Source organism: Felis catus, chromosome A2 (genome assembly GCF_018350175.1).
Source record: "Felis catus isolate Fca126 chromosome A2, F.catus_Fca126_mat1.0, whole genome shotgun sequence".
NCBI classification, from domain to species: Eukaryota; Metazoa; Chordata; class Mammalia; order Carnivora; family Felidae; genus Felis; species Felis catus.
This window is the reverse complement of record NC_058369.1, coordinates 3,023,812-3,050,042: the sequence shown is the minus strand read 5'-3', so window position 1 is coordinate 3,050,042 and position 26,231 is coordinate 3,023,812. Positions and strand designations below refer to the sequence as shown.

The 26,231-nt window shown below is 64.2% G+C and overlaps 1 protein-coding gene across 3 annotated transcripts; it reads right to left on the bottom strand.

Annotated features, from left to right (window-relative positions):
• Nucleotides 1-1,315: 1,315 nt before the first annotated feature.
• PIAS4 (protein inhibitor of activated STAT 4) lies at nt 1,316-25,927 on the bottom strand. 3 transcript variants are annotated; one of them, XM_023243883.2, is made up of 11 exons: nt 25,771-25,927; nt 20,610-21,036; nt 9,841-9,925; nt 9,077-9,118; nt 8,617-8,707; nt 8,386-8,514; nt 8,169-8,274; nt 6,083-6,156; nt 5,825-5,985; nt 3,293-3,423; nt 1,316-3,167 (listed from the first exon to the last, which is right to left on the bottom strand). In XM_023243883.2, exons 1-11 carry the CDS (start codon nt 25,795-25,797, stop codon nt 2,896-2,898), a joined length of 1,545 nt encoding a protein of 514 aa, XP_023099651.2. In that variant the 5' UTR covers nt 25,798-25,927; the 3' UTR covers nt 1,316-2,895. The 3 variants fall into 3 exon arrangements, with proteins under 3 accessions (XP_023099651.2, XP_023099662.2, XP_023099667.2); XM_023243894.2 differs by having other exon boundaries at nt 9,868-9,925; XM_023243899.2 differs by lacking the exon at nt 25,771-25,927 and adding an exon at nt 23,277-23,438.
• Nucleotides 25,928-26,231: the final 304 nt, after the last annotated feature.

Sequence of the window (26,231 nt, the reverse complement as noted above, 5' to 3'; positions counted from 1 at the left end):
GTTGGGGTTCCCAAACATGGGCACTTTCGGGCCCGGGAAGAGGCCCTCCCTTCTGTTGCCCAGTTGGGCTCAGGCCAGCAGGACCCAGACTGGGGGGGTGGCAGAGGGGACTGAGGGGCCGCAGCCTGGGAGAGCAGTGGCAGGGGCCTTGGGGGTGTGGGGGGATACAGGGTGCCGGCTCCAGGGGTCACGTGGCTGCAGACGTGGCGTTCGAACCCAGGCCTCCACCTCAGCTGAGTGAGGGTGGGGCCGGCGGGGGCTGGGGGCAGCCACCAGCCCCACAAGGGCCTGGTCACCCGTGCTCCCAAGTCCACTGGGAGAGGCTTGTTTTTCATTGGAAGTATTCACACACATCTCCGCCTGTAAAGCCAGAGGCTTTAGCACATCCCAACAACTATGGAATCGTCACCTCTAAGCTCCAGAACATTCCATGACCCCCAGAAGTGCCATTCCCCATTAGCAGTCACGGTCACACCTTCCCCCTGTGTTCCACTTCCTGTCCCCGGACGGGCCTGTTCTGGACGTTTCACACACGCGGGCCCACACCCCGCGTGGCCTCTGGCGTCCAGGTCCCTCCCTGAGCGTCGTGTGTCCGGGGTCCGTCTGCGGGGCGGCGGGGGCGGGCGCCTCGCTCCTGTTCAAGGTCCGATCACGTTCCCGCCCGAGGACGCGTCTCCATCGGCTGGCCCGTCGGCGGACGCTGGGTGGTCCCCACCTTGGGGCGCCCGTCAGTCACGCTGCCCTGCAGGTGCGTGTCGGGAGTTCCCACGCGAGCCGGCTCCCTCTACCTGCGGGTGGGTCGCGAGGACGGGGCTGGCCGGCTGGTGGTCGCTCCGTGTTGCGCCTGGGGAGGGCCCGCTGTCCCGTCTTCCGGAGCGGCCGCCCCACTCTCCACCACGCCCACGAGCCTCCGGTCCCCCCAGCCTCGCCAGCACTTGCTACTGGGCCGGGGACGCCAGCCCTCCCCGCGGCGGAGGGGCGGTGGCTCCGGGCTGCGTCTCCCGGTGGCCGGTGAGGAGGCTCCGCATCTTTCCACGCGCCTACTGGCCATTTGTGTACTTTCTTGGCCACGCAGGGGAGCAGGCACAGTCCTGGGGTTTGGTGGCTCTGGTTCAGCTCCTCACTCGACCTGGCGACCTGGCGGGGAGACGCCGGGCCCAGCGGCCAAAGCGAAACCTTCCTCACTGGACCGAAGGCCGCGTTTCTTGGATCTTGAACACCGCGGGGCAGAAGTGGGGGGGGGGGGTTGTCTTTGTCCTTTGATGCCCTCGCCCCCAGCCAACGCCCCAGCACACAGAGAAGACGCCCCGGTGGCTTCACCTTGACCTTTTTTATTTGTGTTTTTTAAAAACAATTAAATTAGAATACAAATATTAGAAAACGGTGGCCCTCAGCGGCCCGTGCAGACGGAGGGGCCGCACTGCACAGCCGAGTTTATACAGTAAAACTGAATTTGCCCTCGGCCAGATTGATGTCCCTTTCTTCTTTAGACCTGAAATGATATTGCTTCCTGACTACAAGAGTTCTGTTTATACAAAGGAAATTATTCTGGGGCAGGGGGTGGGCAGCAAGGAAGAAAAGAAGCGAGACCGAACGGGGCAGAGGCGGTGGGAGAACCAAGCGTGGCCTCCAGGGGACGAGGACGCCGGGTGGCGGGGCCGGGCGCCCAGCTGCCGGCTCCCCGCGATGGCCGGACCCCACCCCCACCCCGAGGCCGGGCGTCCCCGGGGCGGGGGGGTGGGGGGGTGGGGGGGTGGGGGGGTGGGGGGGGTGGGTGCTGGGTGAGCAGCTGAAGGGAGGCCCTCGGCCCGGCCCTGTTGGAAGACGAGAGTGAGGCTCCCAGGGGAGGGGGTGCCGGGCGGGCCTCTACCCGTCGGAAAACCCAAGAGCAAGAAAAGGGGGGAGGAGCCACCCCAAGTGGAGAAGGTGGGGCGGGGGAGGGGGGGGGTCCCTGCTGCCCCTGGGGGAGTGGCCGCCCTCCCCGCCCCGCCCCGCCCCGCCCCGCCCCGCCGAGGAGGGGCCTGGTGGCGGCATCTGCGGACGTCTGCGCTGTTCCGTAGGGAAGTTAACCTGAATTGGAGTTACCGAGGTAGCTGGCTAGAAAAAGGGGACCCCCCCACGCCACGCGCCGCCGCGCCCTGGGGCCCCCGCCTTCCACAGGGGGTCCTGGCCACATGCTGGGTCTTCAAAATACCAAGTTATTGCACTTTCAAAAAATACAACACCTCTGTGGCTAAACCCTCCCCGGCCCCCCCCACACCCCCCCCACCCCGGCCCCTGCTCCCCCCGCCCCCCTCCCTGCCCCAACCCACTCCATGGCTTCTTGGCTAAAATGCTCCCTGCTCGGCGGTGCGCTCCAGGGTCTCTGGGCGAGAGAACGTGTTTGCAGAGAAAAAAAAGCAAAGGAACAGACGAATGTCAAAGTTGCGGCTGCTGCCAGGGGGAGGGGCACGTGCCCGTCAGTGTCCCCCGCTGCCGCCCCCCCCCCCACCCCACGCGCCCCGTCCCCCTGCACCAGCTGGAATGGTCACTGGAGGAGGCGAGGCGGGGCGGCCCGGGGTGGCTTGGGCTCCGGGGCTCGGGCTCCGGCCGGGGAAGCAGCTGTGTGGGTGGCTTGCCTCGTTTTTAAAAGTTTGATTTTTTTTTGTTTGTTTCCTTTTTCCTTTTTTTTTTTTTTGTACTTTTTTTGTCATTTTACTTTTTTTTAATCCTCCGATAGGAGAGTCCAGAGGTACAGGTGCCAGGAGCCAGGGAAAGGGGTGGAAAAACAAAATGAACAGTAAAAAGAAAAAAAAAAATCACTCCTCCCTCTGCACCCCGAGGCCCGCCTGCGCCCCATCCGCGTGGGTGAGCACCAGGAAAGTCGAGTGTCCGGCCAGCGGTGGCGGTGAGCAGTCAGCAGGCCGACACCAGGCCCTTCTGGAAGGGACAGCGGCGCTTGGGCCGGGGACCCTCCTCGTCCTCGTCCTCGTCCTCGTCCTCGTCCTCCTCCTCCTCCGACGAGGACGAGCTGTCCAGAGTGAGGTCCACCACGTCGGCTCCCGGCTTCCCATTCTCCACGCCGCCCGCCGCGCCGCCCCCGCCCGCGGCGCCCCCGCCCGCGGCGCCTCCTGCACCGCCACCGTTGAGGTTAGGGGTGGACAGGAGCCCGTTGGCGTCCGAGGTGCCTGAGGGCGACAGGGTGGGAGACGGAGGCGGTGAGGGGCGGGGGGCCCCGGGGCGCAGCAGCGCCGATCGCTGGGCCCGGCGGGCAGCCCGAGCCGCGAGCCCCGCTCTCAGGGCTGGGACTCACCGAGCACCAGGATGGGGCACTGAGGGCTGCAGCTGCGCTCCTTCTCGGCGCGGATCGGGCACCACGAGCCGTCCTCCAGGTACTCGATCTCGTCGGCATCCTCACACTCGCTCAGGATCTTGGACAGGAGCCTGGAGGGGCCGGGGGCTGACTCCTGGGCCGGCGAGAGTCTCCCCGCCGCCCCCAGGCCTGGACTCGGGGTGGGGGGACGCGTGCTAAGGAACCCACTTCTCTGCAGAAGTGGCTTCGGGAGAGCGGCTGCCAGGGCCCGTTGTCCTCGGGTCAGCGGCCCAGTCTCCCCGAGCGAGGGGCTGCGGTCACCCACCCAGTCTCGGCAGCACACGGTGGCTGCCCACCCTGCCGCGGCTGGACGGCGTGAGCCTGGGGGTCTGGCCCCCAACCCGAGCCGCCGCCCCCCGCCCCACCTTTCCAGAGAAGGAGACGGGCTCGGACGGAAGGTTTGTGCTGCTCACAACCCCCCTGAGAGGCTCTGGGGCGGAGCAGGGGGCGGAAGCAGGGCCACGGCACCCCCGCACGGGCAACAACACCGACGCGGCACCTACGGCGAGCCAGGCCCGGGGAGGGGCGGGGAGCTCCCCGAAGCCAACGTGGCCACAAAGCAGCAAGCCTGGGTTCCAATTCCTGACCACAGGGCCTCAGTCTCCCCACCGACAGGATGAGGCCTGCGCAGCACCCACCGTCTCCAGCCACCGAGGGCCCGCGCCAGGCCAGGTCTGGGACAGGGATATACTTGGTGCAGTGGCAACAGGCCGTCACGGCCCCCAGCGTGAGCTCAGTGTCACAGCTGCACCCGCCTCAGGGGACCCAACCACCGCAGCCGCTGTCACACAGGAGGAAGGCCCTTCCCTGCTCCAGACACTCCGGTCGTCACGCCCACAGACCCACCATGCCGGGGTCGCCCTGCGTCCACACAGCTCTGCCTGCCGTGTGGGTCTCCGTCTCCAACTGGAGAGCCCCCTCCACAGAGCCCCTTCCTCCTCCAGGCAGAGCGCAAGCCACAGGGGTCATCTCTGTCCGGCTGGGTTCTCCACGCTCCCCACGCCCAGCTGGGAGTTCTCTGAAGGCAGGATCTGTGACAAAGTTCTCGCGGGGACCCCGGAATCACCCAGCGCACGGCCAGGGATGGGACAAAATGACAAGTCCTCGAGGAAAAGCATGAATCAAGGACCCTGCCTCCAGGAAGCCTCCCTGGCTGTGCCCAGGCCCCGCGGGATGCTGGGACTGCGGTCTGTGTGAGGCACAGCCGCACCCGAGCCCCAGACCCATCTGCCCCTGGAGCGGTCGGAGCTGCCGCCACTCGAGCCTGGGTGACCCGCTCTAGGCCTGTGGGGGTGGGGGGAGAGGCAGGCACGGGGCCGCACAGCTGCCAGGCCCGGAACAGAGCAGCCATTCAGCCCCGGCCCTTGTGCCCGGCCCCAGGGGCCTCCTCTCTCCACCCTGAGGCTAGACAGCGTGGGGGCACTGGGGCGCGCCAGCTCAGCCCTCCAGAGGGGGCCCGGGCTCAGAGCTGACCGGACCTGGGTCTGAGTCCCGGCCTGGCCACCTGTGAGCTGGGGGCGCCCAGAGTAGGTGACTGTCCCCTCTGAGCCTCAGTTTCCTCATCTGCAAGGCGCGGACGATGAGGCTCACCTCCTGGCTCGGTCGGGAGAGACGGCCTGACGAGAGCCTGAGTGCGGTGACCAGATGGAGAGAAGCACTCGAACTGGGGACACGCTCAAGCCACGCCCCTATGGGCAGGAAGCCACTCCCGGGCCCACGGGGCCCACACTTGCCCCGCGAGGTTCATCGGCCCTCACAGACCTCCCGGTGCAGCAGCGCGGCCACAGACCCACTCCTGCCTGACCCCGGCCTCTCTCTCTCTCCCTGCCCCCCCCCCCCCAAGCCCTGGGGACAGATGGGTGTGGCTGGCGCCTGGCAGGAGCTGGTCAGTCAGGTGCTGGGCTCGGTTTCTGGAAACCTAAGACCTGAGCAAAGTTTCCCCTTTGGGGAGAATGGCCTTTTTCCCCTTGTCCCCCTGTGGCTTGGGGAGGGCCTGCCGCTCAGGAGGTGGGGACAGCCTGGCTGCATGCTGGCGCCACCTGGGAAGAAGGGCACAGGAGAGCCAGGAGCAGAGCTCAGGGCGGACGCGTCCTTCCCACCTTCCCGGCAGAGGCTGTGCCAAAGCCCGTTCTGGGAACAGCTCTCTGGCTCGTGTGGTGGATGTGAGGCGGGGGCTTCCTGGGGTCCCTGCTTGGTGTGGGGCAGATGCACTCCAGATCCGGAGGTCACGAGCAGACCTCCTGGGCCCAGACAGCCTCAGCCGCGTCGCCACCGGGTGCGCGGCACGGGCCCCAACAGGTCCCGCCGGGGCACCCACCTCGCTCGTGGCCAGGCCTTCCGAGGCTGCCAAAGGGCTCCGTGGAGCCGACCAGAGAGGCCCCCTCGTCCTGCGGCTCTGCGGCTCATCGCGGGGGGGCCGGGGGGAGAGGGCCCCCCCCCCACCGCGCCCCGCCCCCCCCCACGGCGACTCACCCGTCGATGATGAGCTGGTCGTAGGGGGCCGGCTTGTCGCACACGGGGCACATCCAGGTGGGCTTCTTCTCGTTCATCTGGAGGTAGAAGACGGCGTCGAAGCACTGTAGGTGGGCGCAGGTCTCCGCCCGGCAGGGCACGGACAGCCGCATCTTCACCAGCTGCGGGGAGGGGGCCGGCGGGGTGAGCAGGCCGCGCGGCCCGGCACTGCCCCGCCCCGCGGCGGGCAGGGGACAGGACGCGCTCACCCCGACTCACCGGGCAGATGAGGGAGACCCGCACGCCCGTGGTGGCGATCTCGCTGTCAGGGTCCAGGCGGAGCTTCTCTTTGACTGCGGGGGAGGGGTGGCCGTTGTCAGCAGAGGGGACACAGGCGTCTGCGGGGCTGGAGCCGAGGGGCGGGGCCCTCCCGCACCCGCCAGTGCTGCCGGCTCCACACCCCACCCCCGCGTCAGGCACCCCCACTTCCACCCTCCCAGGACGAAGAGGTGCGTTGTGGCCGTAGCGCCCAGGGCCGCGGAGGTCACCCGGAAAGCACCCCGGGCAGCGGCCGGCCATGCTGGATAAGCCGGCGCCCCGACCCCGCGGCGGGTTTTTACGGCCCACAGGCTTCTTCGGGAAGAAACGTGGCGGCAACCGACAGCTGCCAACGGGGGAGTCCCCACGAAGCCATCCCCGGAGGACTCGGCGAGGACTGGGGGGGGGGGAGGGGACGAGGATGGTCAAGGCGGCCGGCGGACGCGCTGGGGGGGCGGGGCTAGCACCGATTCCCCCCTACACCCCCCACCCCACCCCCCAGCAAACCCCGCAGGGGCGGGGCGAGAAGTCTACGTCTCAAAAAAGGAAAAGGCAAAGGAAAAGGGGCCAGTGCCCACCACAAAGCCAACCCCCTCCTGGAAAGACTCCCCGGCAACGTGCAAGGCCTCCTTCTCGACGGTGAACGCGGCACTGGAGGCACTGGAAGGACACTCAGGCGCCGCAAACCCTGGGGCGACCCACAGGCTCCCTCCCTCCGGAGCTTTTTGGGCAGAACCGGGAGACTGGCCAGACCGGCTGCCAGACCCCAGCCCTTGAAGGCTCCGGACGGACGGCCCAGAGCCGCCCGGCCCTCCTCCACACTGGGTGGAGGGTGCTCATCCCACTCCACTCTCCCCAACTGTCCCGAAGGCCACGTGGGTCCCTCACACCTCGCCGTGAACTTCGCCTCAGAGGTGCATCGGGTTTGGAGCAAGGCCGCCTCCCCCCGCCCGACCCAACAGAGACAAAACTGGGCGCAGCAAGGAGGCCACAGGTGAGACCAGGTACAGGACTTCCAGCGCAACCAGCCAGCGGCCCAGAGGCCCAGCCTGGCGCTGGCTTCAGAGAGGAAGCCTGACCATGGGCTCCGAGCCGGCCGAGGCAGCCCCACCCACACCGGCCCCTGCGCACCCGGGAACAGCAGGGTTCCCCCCCCACCCGTCGCCCACCGAGGTCAGCCAGACGTCCAGGCCCCCGCCCCCGCCCCGTGGGCTGCCGCCTACATGAATGCCGCCCAGTCCCTTGCCGATGCCTGCCCCCGGCCTGCGTGGCCAGAATGCTGCTGGGGGCCTGCCTCCTGTGCTCAAGCTGGCCATTGTCCCCACAGGGAGACAGGCAGGTAGGGGGGCGGTTTCGAAGAAAGGGCTCTTTCAGGGAAGTGGGAGGCGGCGGGGTGGGGCGCACGGGCCAAGGCCCTGCCGCTCGGCACCTCAGTGTCCCCAACGGTCAAACGGGGACGTCGCCAAGCCCCCCGGCCCAGGGCCATCGTGGGCATCTGGTCGGAAGCTGTGGCAACCAGAGAGGGCCACTGACTTGCCTGAGGCTACACAGCCGCCTGCAGATGAAGTTCCTGCTGTGGGCTGGGCAGCCCCTGGGCGCAGGGACACAGGAGGAGAGACAGGACCTGCTGTCTGTCCGTCTGGGGAGTGGTTCACCTTCAGTGCTCCCTGTGTCCCGTCCCCCCTCCCTGAACACGACCAGTCTTGCCGTCTGAGGTCAGACTGCGTCACTGCCCGGGGCCCACAACTGCAAACTGGGTCTGCTCCTGCCCTCCGTGTCCCTGGCCCCCACCCAGCAGTCAGAGGCATCTGCCTGGAACCCCCGTCTCCAGGGACGTGCCCGGCTCGGGGCTGTGGGAACGGCCCCCAGGTGCTCACCCTGCCAGGATGCCGGCGGGCTTCACCCCGAGCTCTCGCCGCCCCGGGCTCGCCGGGCTAGAGAGCACACCTCCCTCACCCCTGCCTCATCCGTGACTGGCTCCGCTCCTCCTCCCACGCTCCCCGGGGTGATGCATGGATGCTGGGGCGCACCCCTCCTACGAGCTCACCCAGCGCCTTGCACAGCTCCGGATGCTTCACCCCGATGGTTTTCAACCTCTGCAGCAGCTCCGAAGAGGTCAGCTGTCGCACCAAGTACAAGGCCACGGAGTAGCTCTGGGGATACAGGTGGGGGAGGGGCTGTCAGGGCCGGCCAGGGCCCCCCTGGGGGGAGCGGGGGGGTGGTGGTGGTGGCGGGCAGGCGGGCAGCGCCCGAACCCTACTCACCTTGCCATAGTTCCCCCAGGTGACGGTGATGCGGTTGGTGGCCGAGGAAAGGTACATGAGGTGGGTGAGGTTGATGGGGCGACACGGCCTCTTGGGCTCCACTCCAGGCTTATTCGAGGGGTAGTAGCCCTGGAAGCAGCCATGGGGGCTCACACCGCGGAAGATGCTCCTTCCGCACCCTCAGCCCCGCCCCCGAGAGCAGGCCCAGGGCTGCCGGGGCGCCCCGCTCACCGGGACGGAGCAGTAGCTGTGGTTGACCTTCACGGCGATGTTGGGTGGGTACTGGTCCTCCTGGGGGCCGCTGGTGTCCGAGTAGCAAATTCTGCAATGGCAGCGGAGCCCATCAGGCCGTGAAAGGGGGCTCTGGATGGAGGGGTGGCCCTGAGAGGGGTGGGAGGGTGGACGTGGGGCCAGGGCGGAGGCCACAGGGGCCACGTCTGCCCGGCAGGTGGATCGCCGTTCTGCACGGTACGGGGGCGGGGGGGGGGGGGTCTCGGGGCCCAAGAGCTGGTCTGAGAGAGGCTAGCTGGGGACATGTCCATAGGCAGAGGCAAGGACACACAGCAGGAAGAGAGGAGGAGCAGGGCCCCCCCATGAGCGGGGAGCCCGAGAGACACCGTCGGGAGGGAGAGGGGCCCGGTGGGATGCACCTGCGGTGGGCGTGGCGGGGGCCGCGGCCCGCCCAGCTTACCTGAGGACCACCTGCACGGCCTTGATCCCGGGCTGCAGCTCTCTGTGCGCCGAGGGGGTCAGAGGGGAGGAGAGGGGTCAGCGAGTCAGGAGGGCACTGAGCACGCCACACGGGCTAACCTGCCACCTCCCCTGGTGACGAAGTCCGTGGGTGCTGACTGAAGCCTCCTCTCCTGACTACTCACTGCTGCCTGGGACAAAGGACCCCCCTCTCTGGACAGTTCGGGGGGTGTCCACGCGGATATTAAATGGGTTGGTGGGTATGGGCCCGGCACGGGCCACGTGGCCAACAAGTGGCTGCTCCAGCGGTGACTTCTGTCTCAGCTGCAGACGGAAAGGCCTCAGATAGCAGAGACCGGGGACAGCCTTCGTCCCTCATCTGTCCTCGCTCAGGGGCCCCTGCAGGACCCCGGGCAGTGTCTGGGGGGGACGTGTGTGTTCATCACAACTAGGGAGGCTCCCGCCATCAAGTGGGACGGGAGCCGGGGATGCTGCTGAGGCCCCCCCGCCCCCCACCCGGGGCACAGGGCACCCCTCTCCCGAGCCAGCGGCGCTGAGGGGGGCCGTGCTGGAGGGGACACTGGCCCCGTGTCCAGGACGGGGGGCGGGGGCCACCGCGCACACGGTGGGGGTGGGATGGGGCGTTGGGCCTCCGTGGGGTCTGCCGAAGGCCCCCCCCCCTCCCCTGCCAAGGCCGGCTCGCCCCAGACCACGCCAGCCCACCGCCCGCCGAGGAGGTCAGCAGGGGCGCGGGGCGCAGCACACCTGGAGTTCCGGATCAGCTCCACTTGCCTTGGCGTCAGCGCAAAGACGCACGGGCTCTCCTGAAGCTTCTCATTATTCTGTGGGACTGAAAACAAACGGAGGGTCAGGGGGACGTCCGGTCCCCGATGAGGGAGCCAACCGTGCCCACGTCTGCGGGGAGCGGGGCGCGAGAGGCTGAGCCCCACCCGGGCAGCCAGGCACGTGGGGTGGAAGCAGGGCCACCAGGGACGAGGTGCGGGGGGAGCCCAGGCCTTCCTGGTGCCACCCCGCAGCCTGTGATTCAGGGAACGCCTCCCCCCACCTCCCCATTACGGGCCCCTTGAGAAGGAGCAGCCTTCTCAGCCCTCCAGGTTCAGGCGTCGCCAAGGAAGACTGAGAAGCGCGGGGCTCAGGGAGAGGAGCCCGCCGGGCTGGCAGGATGCCGTGGGGCAGACCGCGTGCCCTTGAGCCAGCCGCTTCACCTGGAGCCTGCTTTCTCTGGGTCTGTACCACGCCAGCGACAACTGTGTCCCCACCCCGCACGGCTGTTCTGGACGCCCGGCAAGCGCGTGCCTGTCTGCGCGGCGCTCAGCTTAGGCCCTGCAAGGCACCGCTGGAGGGGACAGGGACAAGCAGGGGACAGGTTCTGCCTCGGGCATTCACGGCCGGCAGAGGAGGCAGGGAAGCGAAACCACCCTGGGCCTCTGAGTGCACAAGAGTCACGGAGCAGCCCAGCTCACAGCAGGGACCCCACACACGGAGGCACGCTAGTCATTACAAAGTGCCCGCTGGGTGCACAAGTGGGGGGATGTCTGCCAGGGGATGGAGACCAGGGTGGTGACTAGCTGGCTCCGCACTCTCAGTTACATCTGCATCGAGAACCCCGGGGGTGATCGGAAAGTGCTCTGAACTGAAAGAGAATATGCAGCGCTCCAAAACTTGGGAGGAGCAGCTAACACAGTCGTTAGAGGCAAACTTATAGCTTTAAATTGCTTCTATTAAAAGACAGAAAAAGGTTTCAAATAAGTTACTTGCACTTCCTCTACGAGAAACTAGAAAAAGAACAGAAAATTAAAGCCAAAGTCACCAGATGGAAAGAAATTAAAGATAAAAATAGCAAGGGAGAAAATCATTCAAGCGAGAGTTCTTTGACAAACTAGCTAGAACGAACAGAAGATCACAAGAACGCAGGCTGTCAGAACGAAAGACAGACGACAGTACAGATCCCACAGCCTTCTAGTTTAATCCGGGAATGAGGTGGACGACTTTACGCCAATAAATCTGAAAACTTAGATGAAATAGACAAATTCTTCCAAAGACGCAAATTACCAAACTGGTGCCAAAACACGCACGAAGTTTGAAAAGCCCTTTATCAGTTAGGGAAGCTGAACTCATCGTTGAAAAGTCCTCCACACACGAAAACCAGATCCAACTGGGGAGTTCCCTCAAGTATTTAAGAAGCGATATAGGGGCGCCTGGGGGGCTCAGTCGGTCAAGCGTCTGGCTCTTGGTTTCAGCTCGGGTCATGAAACTCACAATCTGTGGTTTGGAGCCTTGCGTCGGGGTTTGCCCAGTGCAGAGCCTGCTTGGGATTCTCTCTCTCTCTCTCTCTCTCTCTCTCTCTCTCTCTCTCTCTCTCTCTCTCTCTCTAACCCTCCCTCCTTCCCTCAGGCTCTCTCTCATAATACATAAATAAGAACCTTAGAAAAAAATAAAAAGAAACGATACAGACTCCATACAAATTTTCAAAGAGTAAAGAGGACACTTCACTCACTCTACAATCCCGGCATGAGCCCGATACCAAACCTGACAAAAAGGCATCAAGGAAGGAACAGTGAGGGAGCGCCTGGGGGGCTCAGTCGGTCCAGCACCGGATTCTTGATTTCGGCACACATCATCACCCTGAGATTGAGCCCCACATCGCACGCTCTGGGCTGTTGGTGCTCAGCCTGCCCTGCTTGGGGTTCGCTCTCCCTCTCTGCCCCCCTCCCCCAATCCCACACGCGCACACACACTGTCTGTCTCAAAACAGATACACATTAAAAAAAAAAAAAAAAAAAAAAAAAGGAATACTGTCAATATCCCTCGCAAACACAGATGCAAAAATTCTTCAGAAAATATCGGCAAACGTGCAGGCCCTTGGGATCTGGCCCAGGTTTGAAACCTTCACACGCCCACAGGCATGGCTAAAACGCAGTGACAACTTCCGGTGCTGGGGGGGGGTGGTGCGGAGCAAGTCTCTGCTGCGGGCACAACCCCTCTTCTGGAACGGCCGGGCAGCTTCTAGCAAAGTTAAACGCACAGCTACCCAATCGCTCAGCAACCTCGTATGTGCCCCCAGATAAAAGGAAATAGGTCCCCAGGAAGACTGTACAAGAACGCTCATGGCAAACGTATTTCTAGGAGCCCTAAACTGGAAACAACCCGAGTGGCGGCCGGTGCAGAAACAGACGAACCCTAAAACCGATGCCCCGCACGGCCACGCGGGCAAATCTAACCGCCAAGGTGCTGACCCACAGCAGGCAGACGCCGAGAAGTACCTGACGCACGTGCCCTGGCCCGCGTCCAGGAACAGGTGGAACTCGCCCGCAGTGACAGGAATCGGGACGACGGGGGGTGCTTCTAGGGGTGCGGGCCGAGACGGGGGACGTCCGAAGGGGTGGGGGGCTTTACGTGGCGGAAATGTTGTGGGTCTACAGCGTTTGGGTTCCCGGGGTGAGACTCAAACTACACACTGAGGATCTGAGGACTCTGTCGTATGTAAATTACACCTCAGCTTTTAAACATTCAAAGCTTCACTGGAAAGGGGCGCCTGGCAGGCTCCATCGGTGGAGCAGGTGACTCCTGATCTCCGGGTTGTGAGTTCGAGCCCCACGCTGGGCACAGGGATTACTTTCACTCCAGGACAGCTGACGAGGGAATGCCAGGCGACCCTGAAACGGGCAAGCATCCAGAAGCTCTTCAAGCTCCGATAAGGGGTGGACCCCGAGATGCTTCTGTTAGCCGAAAGCAGCAGGTGCAGACAGGCGTCTATCACACCAGATCTGCATCACCGGGCAGAGGGAGAGATGTGTGCAAAGGACATCTCTGGATGGGGGGCTCTGTGAGAGCTGGCCACAATCGCCGCCTCAGGGTGACTGGGAGAAAGAAGGAGTCGGCTTTCCTTTTTTTTCTTCTCTGAGTTTATTCATCTGGGGAGAGACAGACAGAAGGAGCGCACAAGCAGACGAGGGGCAGAGAGAGCAGGAGACAGAGAATCCCAAGCAGGCTCTGCTCCGTCAGCACAGAGCTCGACGCGGGGCTCGAACTCACAAACCGTGAGGTCGTGACCTCAGCAGAGATCAAGAGTCCGATGCTCAGCTGACTGAGCCACCCAGGCGCCCCAAGGAGCCAGCTTTCCTCCTACTGCCCGAGCCCTTCCAACACTGGTGGGCAGACTGTTCTCGTAAAGGGCGGGAACGTAAGTATTTTTGGTTTCTGTGGGCCACATGCCCTGTGCCTCAACGTCCCCACTCCGCCTTGTACCGCAAAAGCCACCAGAGATGGTAAACAGACAAATGGGCGTTGGCTACGGGTCAATAAAGCTTGGTTTTCGAGAACAGTCAACGAAGCTGGCCCCTGGGCCCGAGGTGGCCGAGCCCTGCTCCCAAACCTTCTGAATCCCAAACCACAAGAGTAGGTAACCTACTTAAAAGCAAACGCAATTGAAATATAAAAACCAGCTCGGCTCCGAAGCCAGACCACGTGAGCTCGTACCCCAGCTCTGCCCGGGTGCGCACCGCTGTCCCCGCCCGAGCCTGGGGGCTTCTCCGGGCACGGGGCCGGGCGTGTGGCCGGAGCTCGGCAAGAGGTGGCTGCTCTAACTGCCAAACCAGTGCCAACCCATGCTCGCGTGTTGAGGGCCTGGCCGGTCCCCGCGGAGTCCTGCTTAGGGCCCTGGGGGAGGGCCGCCCGACTGGGGGGTGGGGGAGCACACAGGCCACCTGCAGACATGCCCAGACCTGCCCAAAGAGCCAAGGGGCAATTATTTCTTGGGGGCGGGGCTCCCCATACCTAAGACGGCTGCGAAGGCTGAGGGGAGCCGACTACCACCCTCGACCCGGGGAGGCGAGCTGCCACCTGGGTTGGGGCACGGCATGCCCGGCACGGTGGGAGGGGGCTGGGGGGTCCCCCAAACCCAGACCTGTCATCCACTGAAGTGGTGGCTCCGTCCCTCCAGCAGCTCCGAGCAGAGACGCAGGCAGCATCCACAACTCGTGGCACTCCTACCCCCCCATCAACTCCCAAGTGGCTCCAATTCGAAACGCACCAGCGAGGTCCCTGTCCCACACAGACCCCTCACTGCCCACCCCCACCCCAGCAGGTCACCGTCTGCCACTTGGGGGATGCCGTCCCCACCCCTAGTGGCCTCGATTCCACAGCAGCCATCTCGGCCACCTCCTTCTGTTGCCGGTGTGTCAAGAACATCCTGCCTCAGGGCCTTTGCACTTGACATCCCCTCTTCCAGAACATTCCTTCCCCAGTGATTTAGATGGCCCTGATGTCTCTGAAATCTGCTCAAATGCCACCAGAATGACAGAGGTCCCTGAACACCTTCATTTCAAATCTGCTGTCCTCCCAAGGGCACCTGGGTGGCTCAGTCGGTTAAGCACCTGACTGTGGCTCAGATCGTGATCTCAGGGTTTGTGAGTTTGAGCCCCGCGTCAGGCTCTGTGTTGACAGCTCAGAGCCTGGAGCCTGCTTTGGATTCTGTGTCTCCTTTTTTCTCTCTCTGCCCTTCCCCCACTCACGCTCTGTCTCCCCTTCTCCCTCAGAAATAAACGAACATTATAACTGCCACCCCCCAGGGGTACCTGGGGGCTCAGTCAGTCAGGTGTCTGACTCTCGGTTTCAGCTCAGGTCATGATCGCACGGTTCGTGGGATGGAGCTCTGCATCAGGCTCTGTGCTGACAGCTTGGAACCTGCTTGGGATTCTCCCTCTTTCTCTCTGCCCTTTCCCACTCACATGTGCTCTCGCTCAAAATAAACTTTAAGAAACACAAAATCCCAAAACACTACAACTCCCCAACAACCTCCTGCAATTCTGGTCTCCCCATCTCCTTCCCCGCTCGATTTTTCTCCAAGACTTTTACCTCCTAAGAGTCAACATAATTTCCCGGTGTCTTTGAACAAACCCAGAAGTACGTCTGCGGGGACACAGGCTGCCGCGAGGCGGTGGGGGCCCCGCCAGGTGGAGCACAGGCTGGGATGAGGTGCCCACCCCAGGCCCCAGCGCCCCCCAGGGACTAAAGGGAGGGAACCCCTGTTCCCAGGTCGTCTGGGAGGACCGGAACCAGCCTCCGGCTCAATCCCAGACACCAACAGAGAGGCCCGGCACAACATGTCCACCCCAGCTGCCAGGCCGCCTTGCAAACTGCCACCAGCAAAGAACACTTCACGACCGGAGCAGATGCTCACGATACACCGGGGTGGGGGGGCGGAGGGGGAGGGAGGTGCTAAAACCGTAGCTGGGACACGGCTGTGGTCCCGAAGGGTCGCACGTGCGGAGGAAGGACGGTGGCAAGAACACGCCCAAACCTCCAACAGGGGCCTGTTCCTGTTTCTATGACGCACACGCACTTGCACACGAGCTTCGGGAACAAGCAAGGAAAAGGAGACCTTAAACAGCCAATCAGAGGGGCGCCTGGATGGCTCGGTCAGTTAAGCGACTGACTCTTGGTTTTGGCTCAAGGCATGATCTCGTGGCTCATGAGTTCGAGCCCCGGGTCGGGCTCTGTGCTGGCAGTGCAGAGCCTGCTTAGGATTCTCTCTCCCCTCCTCTCTCTCTGCCCCTCCCCTCCTCACATTCCCTCCCCCTCTCTCTCTCAAAATAAATAAGTAAACTTAAAAACAAGTCAATCAGATAGGCCTGGTCTCCCTCCCGCTGGCCTATGGCCTCCTGCACCCTAGAACCTCAGAGAAGGAGAAAGGCCCACCCTCTAAGCCAATGCCCCCAGACCCACAAGGTCTCTGACTCCTGGCCCAGCCCCCCCCCCACCACGATGTAGCCGCAGGCCCCCGAATGGGGCAGTCGAGGTCTCAGAGGTGGTGTGGCTGGTGCGAGTGGCGCTGCGGTGGTGCTGCGGGAAGAGATGGGAAGGCAGGTGCCCCGGGCTGGGTGCAGAGGGCCTGGCGGGCAGCAGGGAGCAAGCAGGCACAAGCCCTGGGTCGGGGGCTCCGGGCTCACGCCCACCTCCGCCACTCACAGGGGCTCCCACACGCAGCCGGCGGGCTCGTGACTCGCTGCCCCCGTGAAGTTACGCGGATGGAAGGGGCTCACACGCTGAAGGAGAGCTGCAGAATGTTAGCTCAAGGTCATTCTCACCGTGGCCCCCCACACTGCTTCCCAGCAACGAGCCTCTGCTCACACGGGCACCCCCTGCCCTGCTCCACACCGTCGATGCAGCGACGGAACAAACGAGGCCCAGGCGTCAAAAAACACATACAGATTAACAAGCAATGTCAGGGTCGGGGACAGGGCCGCAGGGGATAAGAGGGCGGTAAGGAGATGAGGGAAAGCGACTAGGAGAGAAGGCGAGCTTTAGGTTAGGTGACTGGGAAGGGAAGGCCCATGTAGGCTCTGGGAAAGCGTGAGACAGCAGGAACAGCACGTGCAAAGGCCCCAGGGCAGCACCAGGCCTCGTGGTTTGGAGGAACAGTGAGGCCTGTGTGGCTGGAGCAGAGTGGGAAAGGGAGGAAGAGAGAGAGAGGGAGGGAGGGCAGGGAGGGGACCAGGCAGAAAAGTCAGCGGGTCATGGGAGTGTTTTGAGCAGAGGAGGGACACGACCAGCCCACTACTTTAAGCTTCCTCTGACTGCTGGGGAAGACGCAGGTGACGTATAGGGAGAGACCAGGGGGGCGGCCAGGCAGGTGGGCCTGAAGCTGGGAGACCGGACCTGGAATGGACCTGAGGAACCACGGAGGGGGCTCTGCGCCTCAGGGGGAACACCCACCCCAGAAAGGACCCAACGAAAGGAGACCTGGAAAAGTTCACCAGACCTTCAGCGACCCCGAAGCCCTCGGGACAGTCCAGTCGGTCCCCACTATCCCCATGGCCCGCTCATCCCGCGTTCTCTGGCCTCTCTCTCCTGTGCCACACGGCTCCCGCCCCCACGCCTTCCCTTCCTGAGCCCTCGCTCGCTGACAGGCCTGTGCCCGCCACCCCGCTCCCCTGCTCCCTCCTCTCTGTCATGCTTATGGCTACTCGGCCCTCAGGTCTGGAACCCGGCCTCCTCCAGGAAGCCTCCTGACTGCCACCTCCTCACAAATGCATAATGGGGTGCTCCTGGCACTGGCTGCCCCCAGGGAAGCCTGCACCCCCCAATCACTCCTCTCAAGGCACCATTTAATCATGTCTAGTGCAGCTTCCCGGCAGAACACTCCAGGCGGGGGACCCCACGCCTGCCTGGCTGCCTGGGCAATACCACCCAAAGGCTTCAGGGGCTGGGTGAGGGACGCACGTGTGCCCCGCACGACAGGGCAGGTGCCGGACCGGCAGGCCTCAACCAGCGTCGGGCCACCCAGCTGTAGGGGCACGTAGAGAGCCAGGGGGAACTCGGGCACCATCGCTCCAGGGCAGCAGGGACACGGACAGCCCCACAGCCCGAGCCGCTGGCCGCAGGACGCCAGAGCCTCGCGGAGCAGCATTGCTCAGGTCAACACGTCTCCTTCCTTCTGCCCTCAAGCCTCAGGACGGCCTCTCCTCTCTCCCACACGCCCAGACGGGGGTCCGGGCCTCCCCCCGTCAGACTGGCCGCTGACACCGCGACCAGGACCGTGTTCCCTGGCACACCTCCCCCGAATTCTGCCGTGGTCGGGAATCGGGTGCCCCTCTCCTGGGGAGGACAGCCGGGCTCTTCGAGCTAAGAGGCGGCCTGGGCTCCAGAACCGTCATGGGGTTCAAGATGGGTTCTTCCCCACAGGGGTGCAGGGCACGATGACTCGGGGAGGGTCAGAGTTGAGAACACGGCCCCGGGGCCCCTTCCTCAGGATGGTGTGTGACCTCGGGCCGGTTTCCCGACCTTTCTAGGTGCCGGCCCCACTGCAGCACATCATTTGTCTCCTGAGGTCCTTCCAGCTCCTGGGTCTGTGACTCCATTATTCTCCTCCCCTCCCCCAACCCAAACATTCCACTCCCTGTGATTTATGTCCCCTCTGCACCCGGCACGGTCTCCATCCTGGAGCTAGAGCCGGCCGGCGGCTCTTCCGGGGAAACAGACCAGAGTGTTTGGACCTCATTTTGGTCAGCAGGTCATGGTCAGGAGCGAGGGGGAGGGGGAAACCGGCTGAGCTCGAGCCTGGTGGAGTGGCTCTGGGGCAACGCCAGGGCTGCAGAAGCTGCCACAGGGAGGCGCCCAGGTTGAGGGGCGGGTGGCCAACATCGCTGGTCCTGGAACAGAGGGACCAGACCGCTTCGGGGCCAGATCTGGGCCCCACGAGGACTCTCCCGATGAACCTGGCAGCCGCCAGGGGGTCCCCGAGGATGGGAGTCCCAGGGAAGCCAGGGAAGGGGTGCACTCAGGATAGGGGCGGGGGAGTGGGTGGGAACAAGGGCAGGGCGGGGTCGGCCTCTTTGTTCTGAGCCGCCAGCAGAGTCATTCCTGGTGCAGACAGGGGAGCAGACTCTCCCGGAGATCAGGTGACTGGGGTCCCCGGGGGCTCAGGGCAAAGTGATGCATTGTGGGGCGGGGGCGGGAGTGGGCCATGCAGGAAGGAAGCCCATGGTCCAGGCAGGGGAGGGAGGCTGCCGGCCCTGGAGTTCAAAGTCACCTCTGTCCCCCACCCAGTGCCAAGCCTTACTGCTTCCCGGTGAAAACCCAGCCTCTCTATCACGAAGATCATCCTCGAGTCCTTAGGAACCTGAAACGTCAACCTGACCTTCAGAGCCAGCCAGTCCCAAGGCCCGCAGAGCCTGCCAGAGTCCCTGGGGGTAGGGGCAGAGTGGCTTCCAACATGCACAGAGAAGCTGGGGGGAGCAGACAGGGAAGGCGTCCAGAAGCTCAGGAAAGGGCCTCGGGTCTCCGGTGCGGCCACGTCGACCCCACAACAGGTGCTGCTATGGCAACTTGCTCCCCACCCGGGGGCTGGTGACAAACACTGCCCGAGAGGAGGCAGGAGGGCAGAGCCTCAGGGTCCCGGGCCCAGACCCGCGGCGACTCCTTCCTCCACCCCCGCAGCCTCTCCCGGAACCACAGCCCCCTCCCCGAACCTCACGGAGCTCAAGGGCTCCGGCGAGGAAGGGGGCTGGACACGGCGGGCTGGCTGGCACGGGCCGGCGTGGAACGCTGCGTGCAGAGAGGGGCCCCCTGGCCGAGCGAGACAGGACGCTGGGTCAGCAGGGTGGGAGGGAGCGAACCACACAGCGAGGGGCATGGCGGGTGGGGGCCCGGAGGGACCGTGGCCTCTGCCACGGCACGCAGGGACCGACGCACGATGAGGGCCAGGGCCAGGTGTGCAGCGGGGGCGCGGTAAGGACGCGGGGGTTGAAAGGGAGAAATGGGGAATGGGCTGCAGGGGTGGCAGGACCCACGGCTCCGACGAGGCTGGGGGCACCTCTAGGCCCTGAACGAGGAAAGCCGGAAGGGAACCTTCGCGAGGGCGGGGGGCGCTCTCGGTCTCCTGCCGCGTTCCCAGGGTGGGCCCCCCCTGCCCTGAGATCGGGGCAGCACGTGAGGCCGAGACCAGGCTGACGCCCGCCCCGGCCCCATCATCACAGCCGCTGGCAAGGGGCTGGGGGCTGGGGGCCTGGCCGCGTGCGCCGCTCTAGGGGCCTGGCACGCGGCAGGTGCCCCATCAACACGGGGGCCAGATGAATAAGCAGGGAGGAGCCACAGAGCCCTGGCATGGGTCTCCTCCAGCCCCGGCGTACCTCTCGGGGGCATGGCTAGCCATTCCCTAGCCAGCTGGCCCATGCTGACAGGCCCGAACCCATTGGCCAAGGCTGCTCCCATGGGGCGCCTACCCTCTGCAGAAGAAAGGTTGGATCCAACTTCCAGCCCCTTTGCCACCCACTGGGAGTTAGGACCTGGAAGCCAGCATCCCAGGGGGCCCCCAGCGATCCCTGCCTCTGGACGGCCCAGCCCGGTCCACTCCCCACCCACGATGTACAGAGCTGGTCTGTGGGACGGACGCGATGCAAAGCAGAGAACACGAGGTCATGCCGCTTCGAAGCTTAGGGCATCGAGAGGACGTGGCTTCTGGCTGATCCTACACAGATGTGCACACGAACCCTCCCTCCCCCCCCACCCCCACTGGTTCCAGAGGAAGCCGGCCACCGTTACACACAGCGAGGACGCTCGAGCCGTCCACGGGCACCGTGTGGCACGAACTGGGGTCTCTAGTCCACAGCCAGCAAGAAGCCAAGTCCTGCCGGCAGCCAGGTGAGTGGGTGGATGCCAGCCCCAGTCGGGCCTTCAGATGAGACAGCCCCCAGCCAACAGCTTTTTACTGAGACCTCATGAGACCCTGAGTCAGGACCACCCGGCTAATCCACTCCCGAGTTCTGATGCTCACAAACAGAGCAGATGAGCGTCCACTACTTTAAGCTACTAAAATTTGGGGTCAATTGCGAGACGACGCTATGTGGCTAATATAAAGATTCAGAGGTAGCCCCTGCGCTTCCTGAGAGGGAGAGCCCCCCGCAACCCCATGGCCCTCGTTGGTCCCCAGAAAACGCTCCGGGGCGGTGACGGGCTGGCCGTGGCCACTGGTCCCATGCCCGGTGGGACCCCCAGGGCAGTGGCAGACTCACCCAGCTCTGTGGGCTTCAGCAACTCATCGAGCATGTTAAAGAAGGGCAGTTTCACCAGACGCACTTCTGGCTTGAGGGTCTTGGCGGGCAAGCGTCCAAGTCCGTTCAAGTACTTCCCATAGAGCACGGGGTAGTCAATGTTGGGGCCCGAGAGGGGAGTCCTGGGCACCGTGCCAGCCCGGTCATAGGTTGAGTGCATGGTCAGGGGGTCCAGGGGCCGGTGGGGTTGGGGGACAGGCTCCGAGCTCTTCTTGGCGTAGCGTGTCTCATACAGCTCTTTGATCTTCTTGAACAGCTCAGGGCTACAGTCAAACTGGACCAGCTGGAGGGCCCGGGTGACAAGTTCGTGTTTAAGTCCACTCTTACTCCGGCCGACGAAACCCAGGAGCATTTGAAGATCGGAGACTCGGAAACTCATCACCATGTTCTGAGAAAAAGCAACCACAGACACACGTGCTCAGAAGGGACGCTGCCAGCTTCAGGGGCGGTCCATGGGACAAGGGGCTTTCCGGAGCCCCCTGGGCCCTAACTAGGGGGGGACGGCAAAGTGAGACCCCATCAGGTGCCGCCTGGCCCCGCCCCCGAGCCCCCTTCACTCTAGCTGGCGGGAGCAAGGACCCAGGAGGAGGAGGCAGCTTTAGCACCTGGCCCACTAGCCCAGGCTCGGTCCCACCTCCGTGTCTTTGCTCAGGCTGCCAGCTCACCCTTCCTTGTGATGCCCCCTCCCAGCTCAGCCCTGCTCCCCTCCTCCTCCTCGAACCTCCCTCAGCATTGCCAACGCAGCAAAAGCTTCTGACTGCCCCCCCCCCCAACACACACACACACACACCACTGCCTTCTATTTTAGGTTCCCGTTTCCCATCTTCAAGCCTGAAAGCATCCCCAGGGCAGGAACTGAGGATCCTGCTTTACCCGTAAACAGCCTCAGCCGCTCCCTAGCCAAGCACACTAATGGCCTCTCTGACCCTCGGTCTCTTCATCAGGACGACAGGATTCACTTCATCAGGATGTGGGGAGGACCAGAGGAGGCAACGTACACGGAAAGCAGAGTAAATCAACATTGGCCACAAACGCGTTTTCCCTTCCCTCTGGAGAATGGGAGCCACAACCTAGTACCGATCACCTGCCAGGAACGGAGCTGTGCACGTGATCATATACTTAACTCTGATTCTCAAAACGACCCTGCCGGGCCGGGGTGAGCGCCATGTCAGAGCCAAGACCTAAACCTAGGCCCGGGCCTGACTCTGAAGCCAGGGGGTAAGTTCCCCCTTGGGCACCGCAGGCGTCCGCACGGAGCTGAGCGCTGGCGAGCATCAAACGTCCGCCGCGTTCCAGCGGGCCTTCTCTGCCTCGACACTGTGGACAGCGGGGCTGGACTGTTCTCTGGGGCGGGGCCGCCCTGGGCACTGTGGGGTACTCCGCAGCATCCCCGGCCTCCCTCCGCTCGATGCCAGGAGCTGCCCCAGACCCCAGCGGTGACCATCGCAAACGTCCCCCGGACGCTACAAAGCATCCTCTGGGGAGGGGATCGTCCCCACCGAGAACCGCGGGTCTAAGGGGAAGGCTTCGGGGATCCAGCAGCCACAGAGGCCGCTCACTGAGCTGCGGCAAAGCGACGAAAGAGGTCTGGCAGGGTCCCTCCAACTAAACCAAACCGAACACAAGAGCTCAGCTGATGCCAGTGTTTTCTTTGGGGCTGCCCGGCTGCGGCCTGCCCTCTGTGAGACCCCGGACGCCAAGGGGGAGTGAGGGGTGTGAGGGTCCCCCAACATGCTACATGAGCAAAGTATCCTTGAAGGATGGGCCACCCGCACCGAGCCCCAAAGCCGGCCTGTGATGAACGCAATGTGGTGGGAAGAAGAAACTTCCAGGGGAACGGGGGAAACAGGTACACGCGATGAGGGAAGGTATGGAAAGCTGGCGAGCACAGGGCAGGACGGCACCCAAGGAAACCCATAAAGCCCTTAAATTCAACTTAAGAGTCTGACAGTCGGGGGCGGGCGGGAACCCGGCCAGGGTGTTTACATAGTGGTCTCAGTGCCAAAAGGCTCTGGGGTTTCCCGTTTCCTGGCTGCTCAAGGGTGAGGCGTGGAGTCTGACGGCAGCAGGGGGACTCAGAAGCCCCGGGTTCCCAGACGACCCTGGCCCCTCTGTCAGGCCCCTCTGTGCTCTCTATCCAAGCAAGATGTGTACCCTCTCCCAGGCGTATAGCAGACAGACACCTGCTGACGGCGGAGGGGCTGTCGGGGCACAAAACCAGATACCGGTGCGCGGGGTGCCCGGCCGGCCTGCAAAATCTCAAGGGGGAGCCCTTTCCTTGCTGTAGGGCCTTCTTCCCAGCCCTGCACTATGGACGCGCAAGGTCTGCCACACGGCCACTTCCTGCTCACGAGTCTCGCAGGGGGCCGTGCCCGCCAGGCAGGTGAGTCGGCTGAAGCTCCGAGAAAGAAGCGGCCGGCCCAGAGCCTCCCTGCGTAGTCAGCGGCAGGGGCCATCGGACTCCTGAGGGCGCTTCCTTCCGCTCCCACCCAGCTGTCTGGGGGCCTGGGGACCCTCACATCCCAGCACAGCTCCTGCCTCGGGACCTAAGCACTGTGCCGGCCCTCAGCGAGCCCCGAACGCTTGTGCAAACGGAGAGACTTCACCTTCCTTAGCCTGACTTCCTACCTTGAGCAGAGAAAATAGGCTTGCAGGCAAGATGTTTCTTCTGGAAGAGGCCCAAGGCCTTGGAGGGGAGAGGCGATGTCATGTGGAAGCTGACTCCCCGCCACGGAGCTAAAGGCAGGTGGGCTCGGCGGGCCGAGTCTGACCACAAGGCATCTTCTAACCCGATCCCGCCCCTGGGAGCGCCCCGCCCCCGCCGAGGCCTGGCCCTTTCACCAGGTTGGACATCCCGAGCTGCCGCACGAGCATCCTGGGGCACATCCCTCAAGCTGCCATATGCTCACGACTCGGATTTCTCAGCAGCTGCCACCACCACGAAGCCCGCCCTTGACACTGGGGGGGAGGGGGGGGGACAGCGTGACAGGGGCACACACGCTCAGGAAGACGCCCCGAGCGCTTTGCAGATCACTTCCTGCCATGGCTTCCACCTACCCCGCCTGGCCCTCAGATCCGTGTTTGTAAACAGCACCGGGCCCCAGCGGCTTCCACAGTCTCAACTCTGGGCTCGTTTGGAGCTGCGTGGAAAAACAGCCTGGGCAGAGCTGCCCGTTCCCTCAACCTGCCTCGGGGACAGGTCCCCCGGAGCATGAGGGGGGAAAAGCTCAGGTCCTGGTCTCCGGGGGACAGGGGGCCTGTGCAAAATGCCACACACCACCTCAGGGGATTCACTGAACAGAGGCGCCCGTTTGAGGCAACTCGAAAGAAGGGTCAACTTGATTTAATTGGGGTGGGGGGCCCCCCCCGGCCACCGGAGGGTCAAGTAGAGTTCATCAGATCGGATTTCAAGGCCCTGGATGGTATAGAAGAATCTAGTCCCCACCCTGGGGGGGGGGGGGGCGGGGGGCGGCGGGGAGCAGGGGCCCAGGGGCCCAGAATCACAGCCCCACAGGACGGCTGAATTTCAGGGCTCCGGGGGACTTCAAGCCCACCAGCTGCCACCTTGGGCCTGCAGAGTCCAGACCTCCGCATCTCCAGGGCAAGTCTCAAATTTCTCCAAACGCTAGACACGGGTAGGGCGTGTGGTGCAGGCATGGAGGGGGGGACACTCCGGGGGGTGAAGGGAGCTGCATTTCAGATCTCAGTGGGAAAGGAAGGGAGAAAGAGGAACCCGAGAAAGAAAACATTCACAGGTCAGGACCCTGGGGAGGGGAGACTGGGGGCGGGGCAGGGGGCGGAGCCTCTGTCCAGCAAAGGTCCGGTGCCCCACTTCGCTGCCACCAAAGGCCTGGAGTAAACTTCGCAAGGAGGAAGAAAACAACCCCAGTGTAGTTCGGGACAAGGTCTCTGGAGCCTTGCCGTGAGGGAGGTACCTGGAAAAAAGGTACATCCCTAGAACAGGGATGGCATCTGTGGGACGTGGAACCTGGACCCCAAAATGGAGTAAGCACGAGGAGCACTAAAGAAAGAGGTGGGGGACTCTCCATGAATCGGTGCAAAAAACCGGCAGCAAGGGAGAGCGAGCCTTAGAAGCCAGAGTCAGGGTGCGTAAAAGGATCCAAAGCAGGGGTCTGGGAGTTGTGTGGGGGGAGTATGATCTGAGTAGACTCACCAGGGAGTATAGGAGAAACGGCCAGTATGGGGCCTGATCTTGCTAGGGTGAAGTTTACAGACCCCAGGAGCAGAGTCCAAAGCCTCACAGATGCTGTCCCCAGGGTAAGTAAGACGGGAGAGGAAGGCAGAGCCCAGGACCCGAGAACGAGGAGAGAATTAGGAAGGCTTTGAACAGAGAACAGGGAGCAGGGCTCCATCCCAGGCTGGAGAGCAAACTCAAGTGACTCGGTGCCCCACTCGGAGGGCGAGAGAGATGGTGTCAGGAGGGGGGCGGGGCTCTGGGACCAACGCGGGAGCTGAACTAGGGGTCCAAACTCCACCCCAGGGTACAGACCCCCAAAGAACACTGTGTTTCCGGGTGCTTCGAACCCCTGGGTCATCACCCCGGATGGTGGAATCGGTGGCAGCAGGATCAAGGGACCCTTCCGATCAAGGAGTCGCCGACCCCAGCTGGTCTGCTGGGCGGGGAGGCTGAGACCCAGATGCTAGTCCTCCGTGCCGTGGGGGGTGGAGAGGCGAAGACACCTCCCCCCACCCCAGGCCAGAGCGTAGGACCCCGGCTCAGAGCGAGGAGGGGACGAGCAGCCCAGCCCGTCATGCTGTCCGGAGGACTGTTCCTCTAGCTGGGAGGCGCGGCCCTGTCCCCGTGCTTAGGCAGACTGGACCCTAACCACTAGGGCTAGTGGGGGGGGGGGCGACCCCGCCTCAAGCCCGGGAACCAACCCCCAGCCCGAAAGCTAGGGTAAGGTTTGGGGGGCCCCGCCCCCGGCCTCCCCGCCCCCCGCCCGCACCCGGCGCGCCAGGACCAGGGGCGGGCGAGGGGCCGGGCAGCGAACCGCGAGCGGGCCGCGCGGTGGGGCCCCAGGCGGAAGGCGCAGACCTCCGCCCGCCGCCCGGCCCCCGCCCCCTCTCCCGCCCGCCCGGGCCGGCGCTGCCGCTCACTCACTTTGGCCTCCACCAGCTCCGCCGCCATCTTGGCCACCAGCGTCCCCCGCGCCGGGAGCCCCCAGCCGTCGCGTCACGTGACCGCCCGCCACTCGCGGGCGGGGCCGCCATGGCGGCCAATTAGCACCCGCGCGCCCTCCTTCCCCCCGGCCGGCGAGCGGTGCTTCGCAGTGCGCAGGCGCGCGCGACCGCCGCCCGGGCCTCGGGCCAATCAGGGAGGCCCGACGCCGCCACCCTCCCTTCGCTCGCGGCAGCCACGCCCACCCCTGGCGGCGTCTGGCTTCTTAAAGGGATACTAGCCCTGCACAGGTGGGGTTCAGCGCTGGGTCCTGCCTAGGGAGGGAAGGAGGGAAGGAGGGAAGGAGGGGGCGGTGGCGACAACAATGCAGCCAGGTGTCGCGGCCCCCGCGCAGGACGGCCGCCAGGTGCGAGCCCTGAGGCCCGGCGGCCTCGGGGGAGGGG

What these genes read in the sequence shown, in the direction of transcription:
- PIAS4 (XM_023243883.2), bottom strand. Translation starts at nt 25,797, where the DNA reads ATGGCGGCGGAGCTGGTGGAGGCCAAA. An exon ending in ACAGCTACTGCTCCGTCCCG is followed by an intron (nt 8,515 to 8,616) that starts GTGAGCGGGGCG and finishes GGCTGCTTCCAG; the next exon opens with GGCTACTACCCCTCGAATAA. An exon ending in GTGCCCCATCCTGGTGCTCG is followed by an intron (nt 3,168 to 3,292) that starts GTGAGTCCCAGC and finishes TGTCGCCCTCAG; the next exon opens with GCACCTCGGACGCCAACGGG.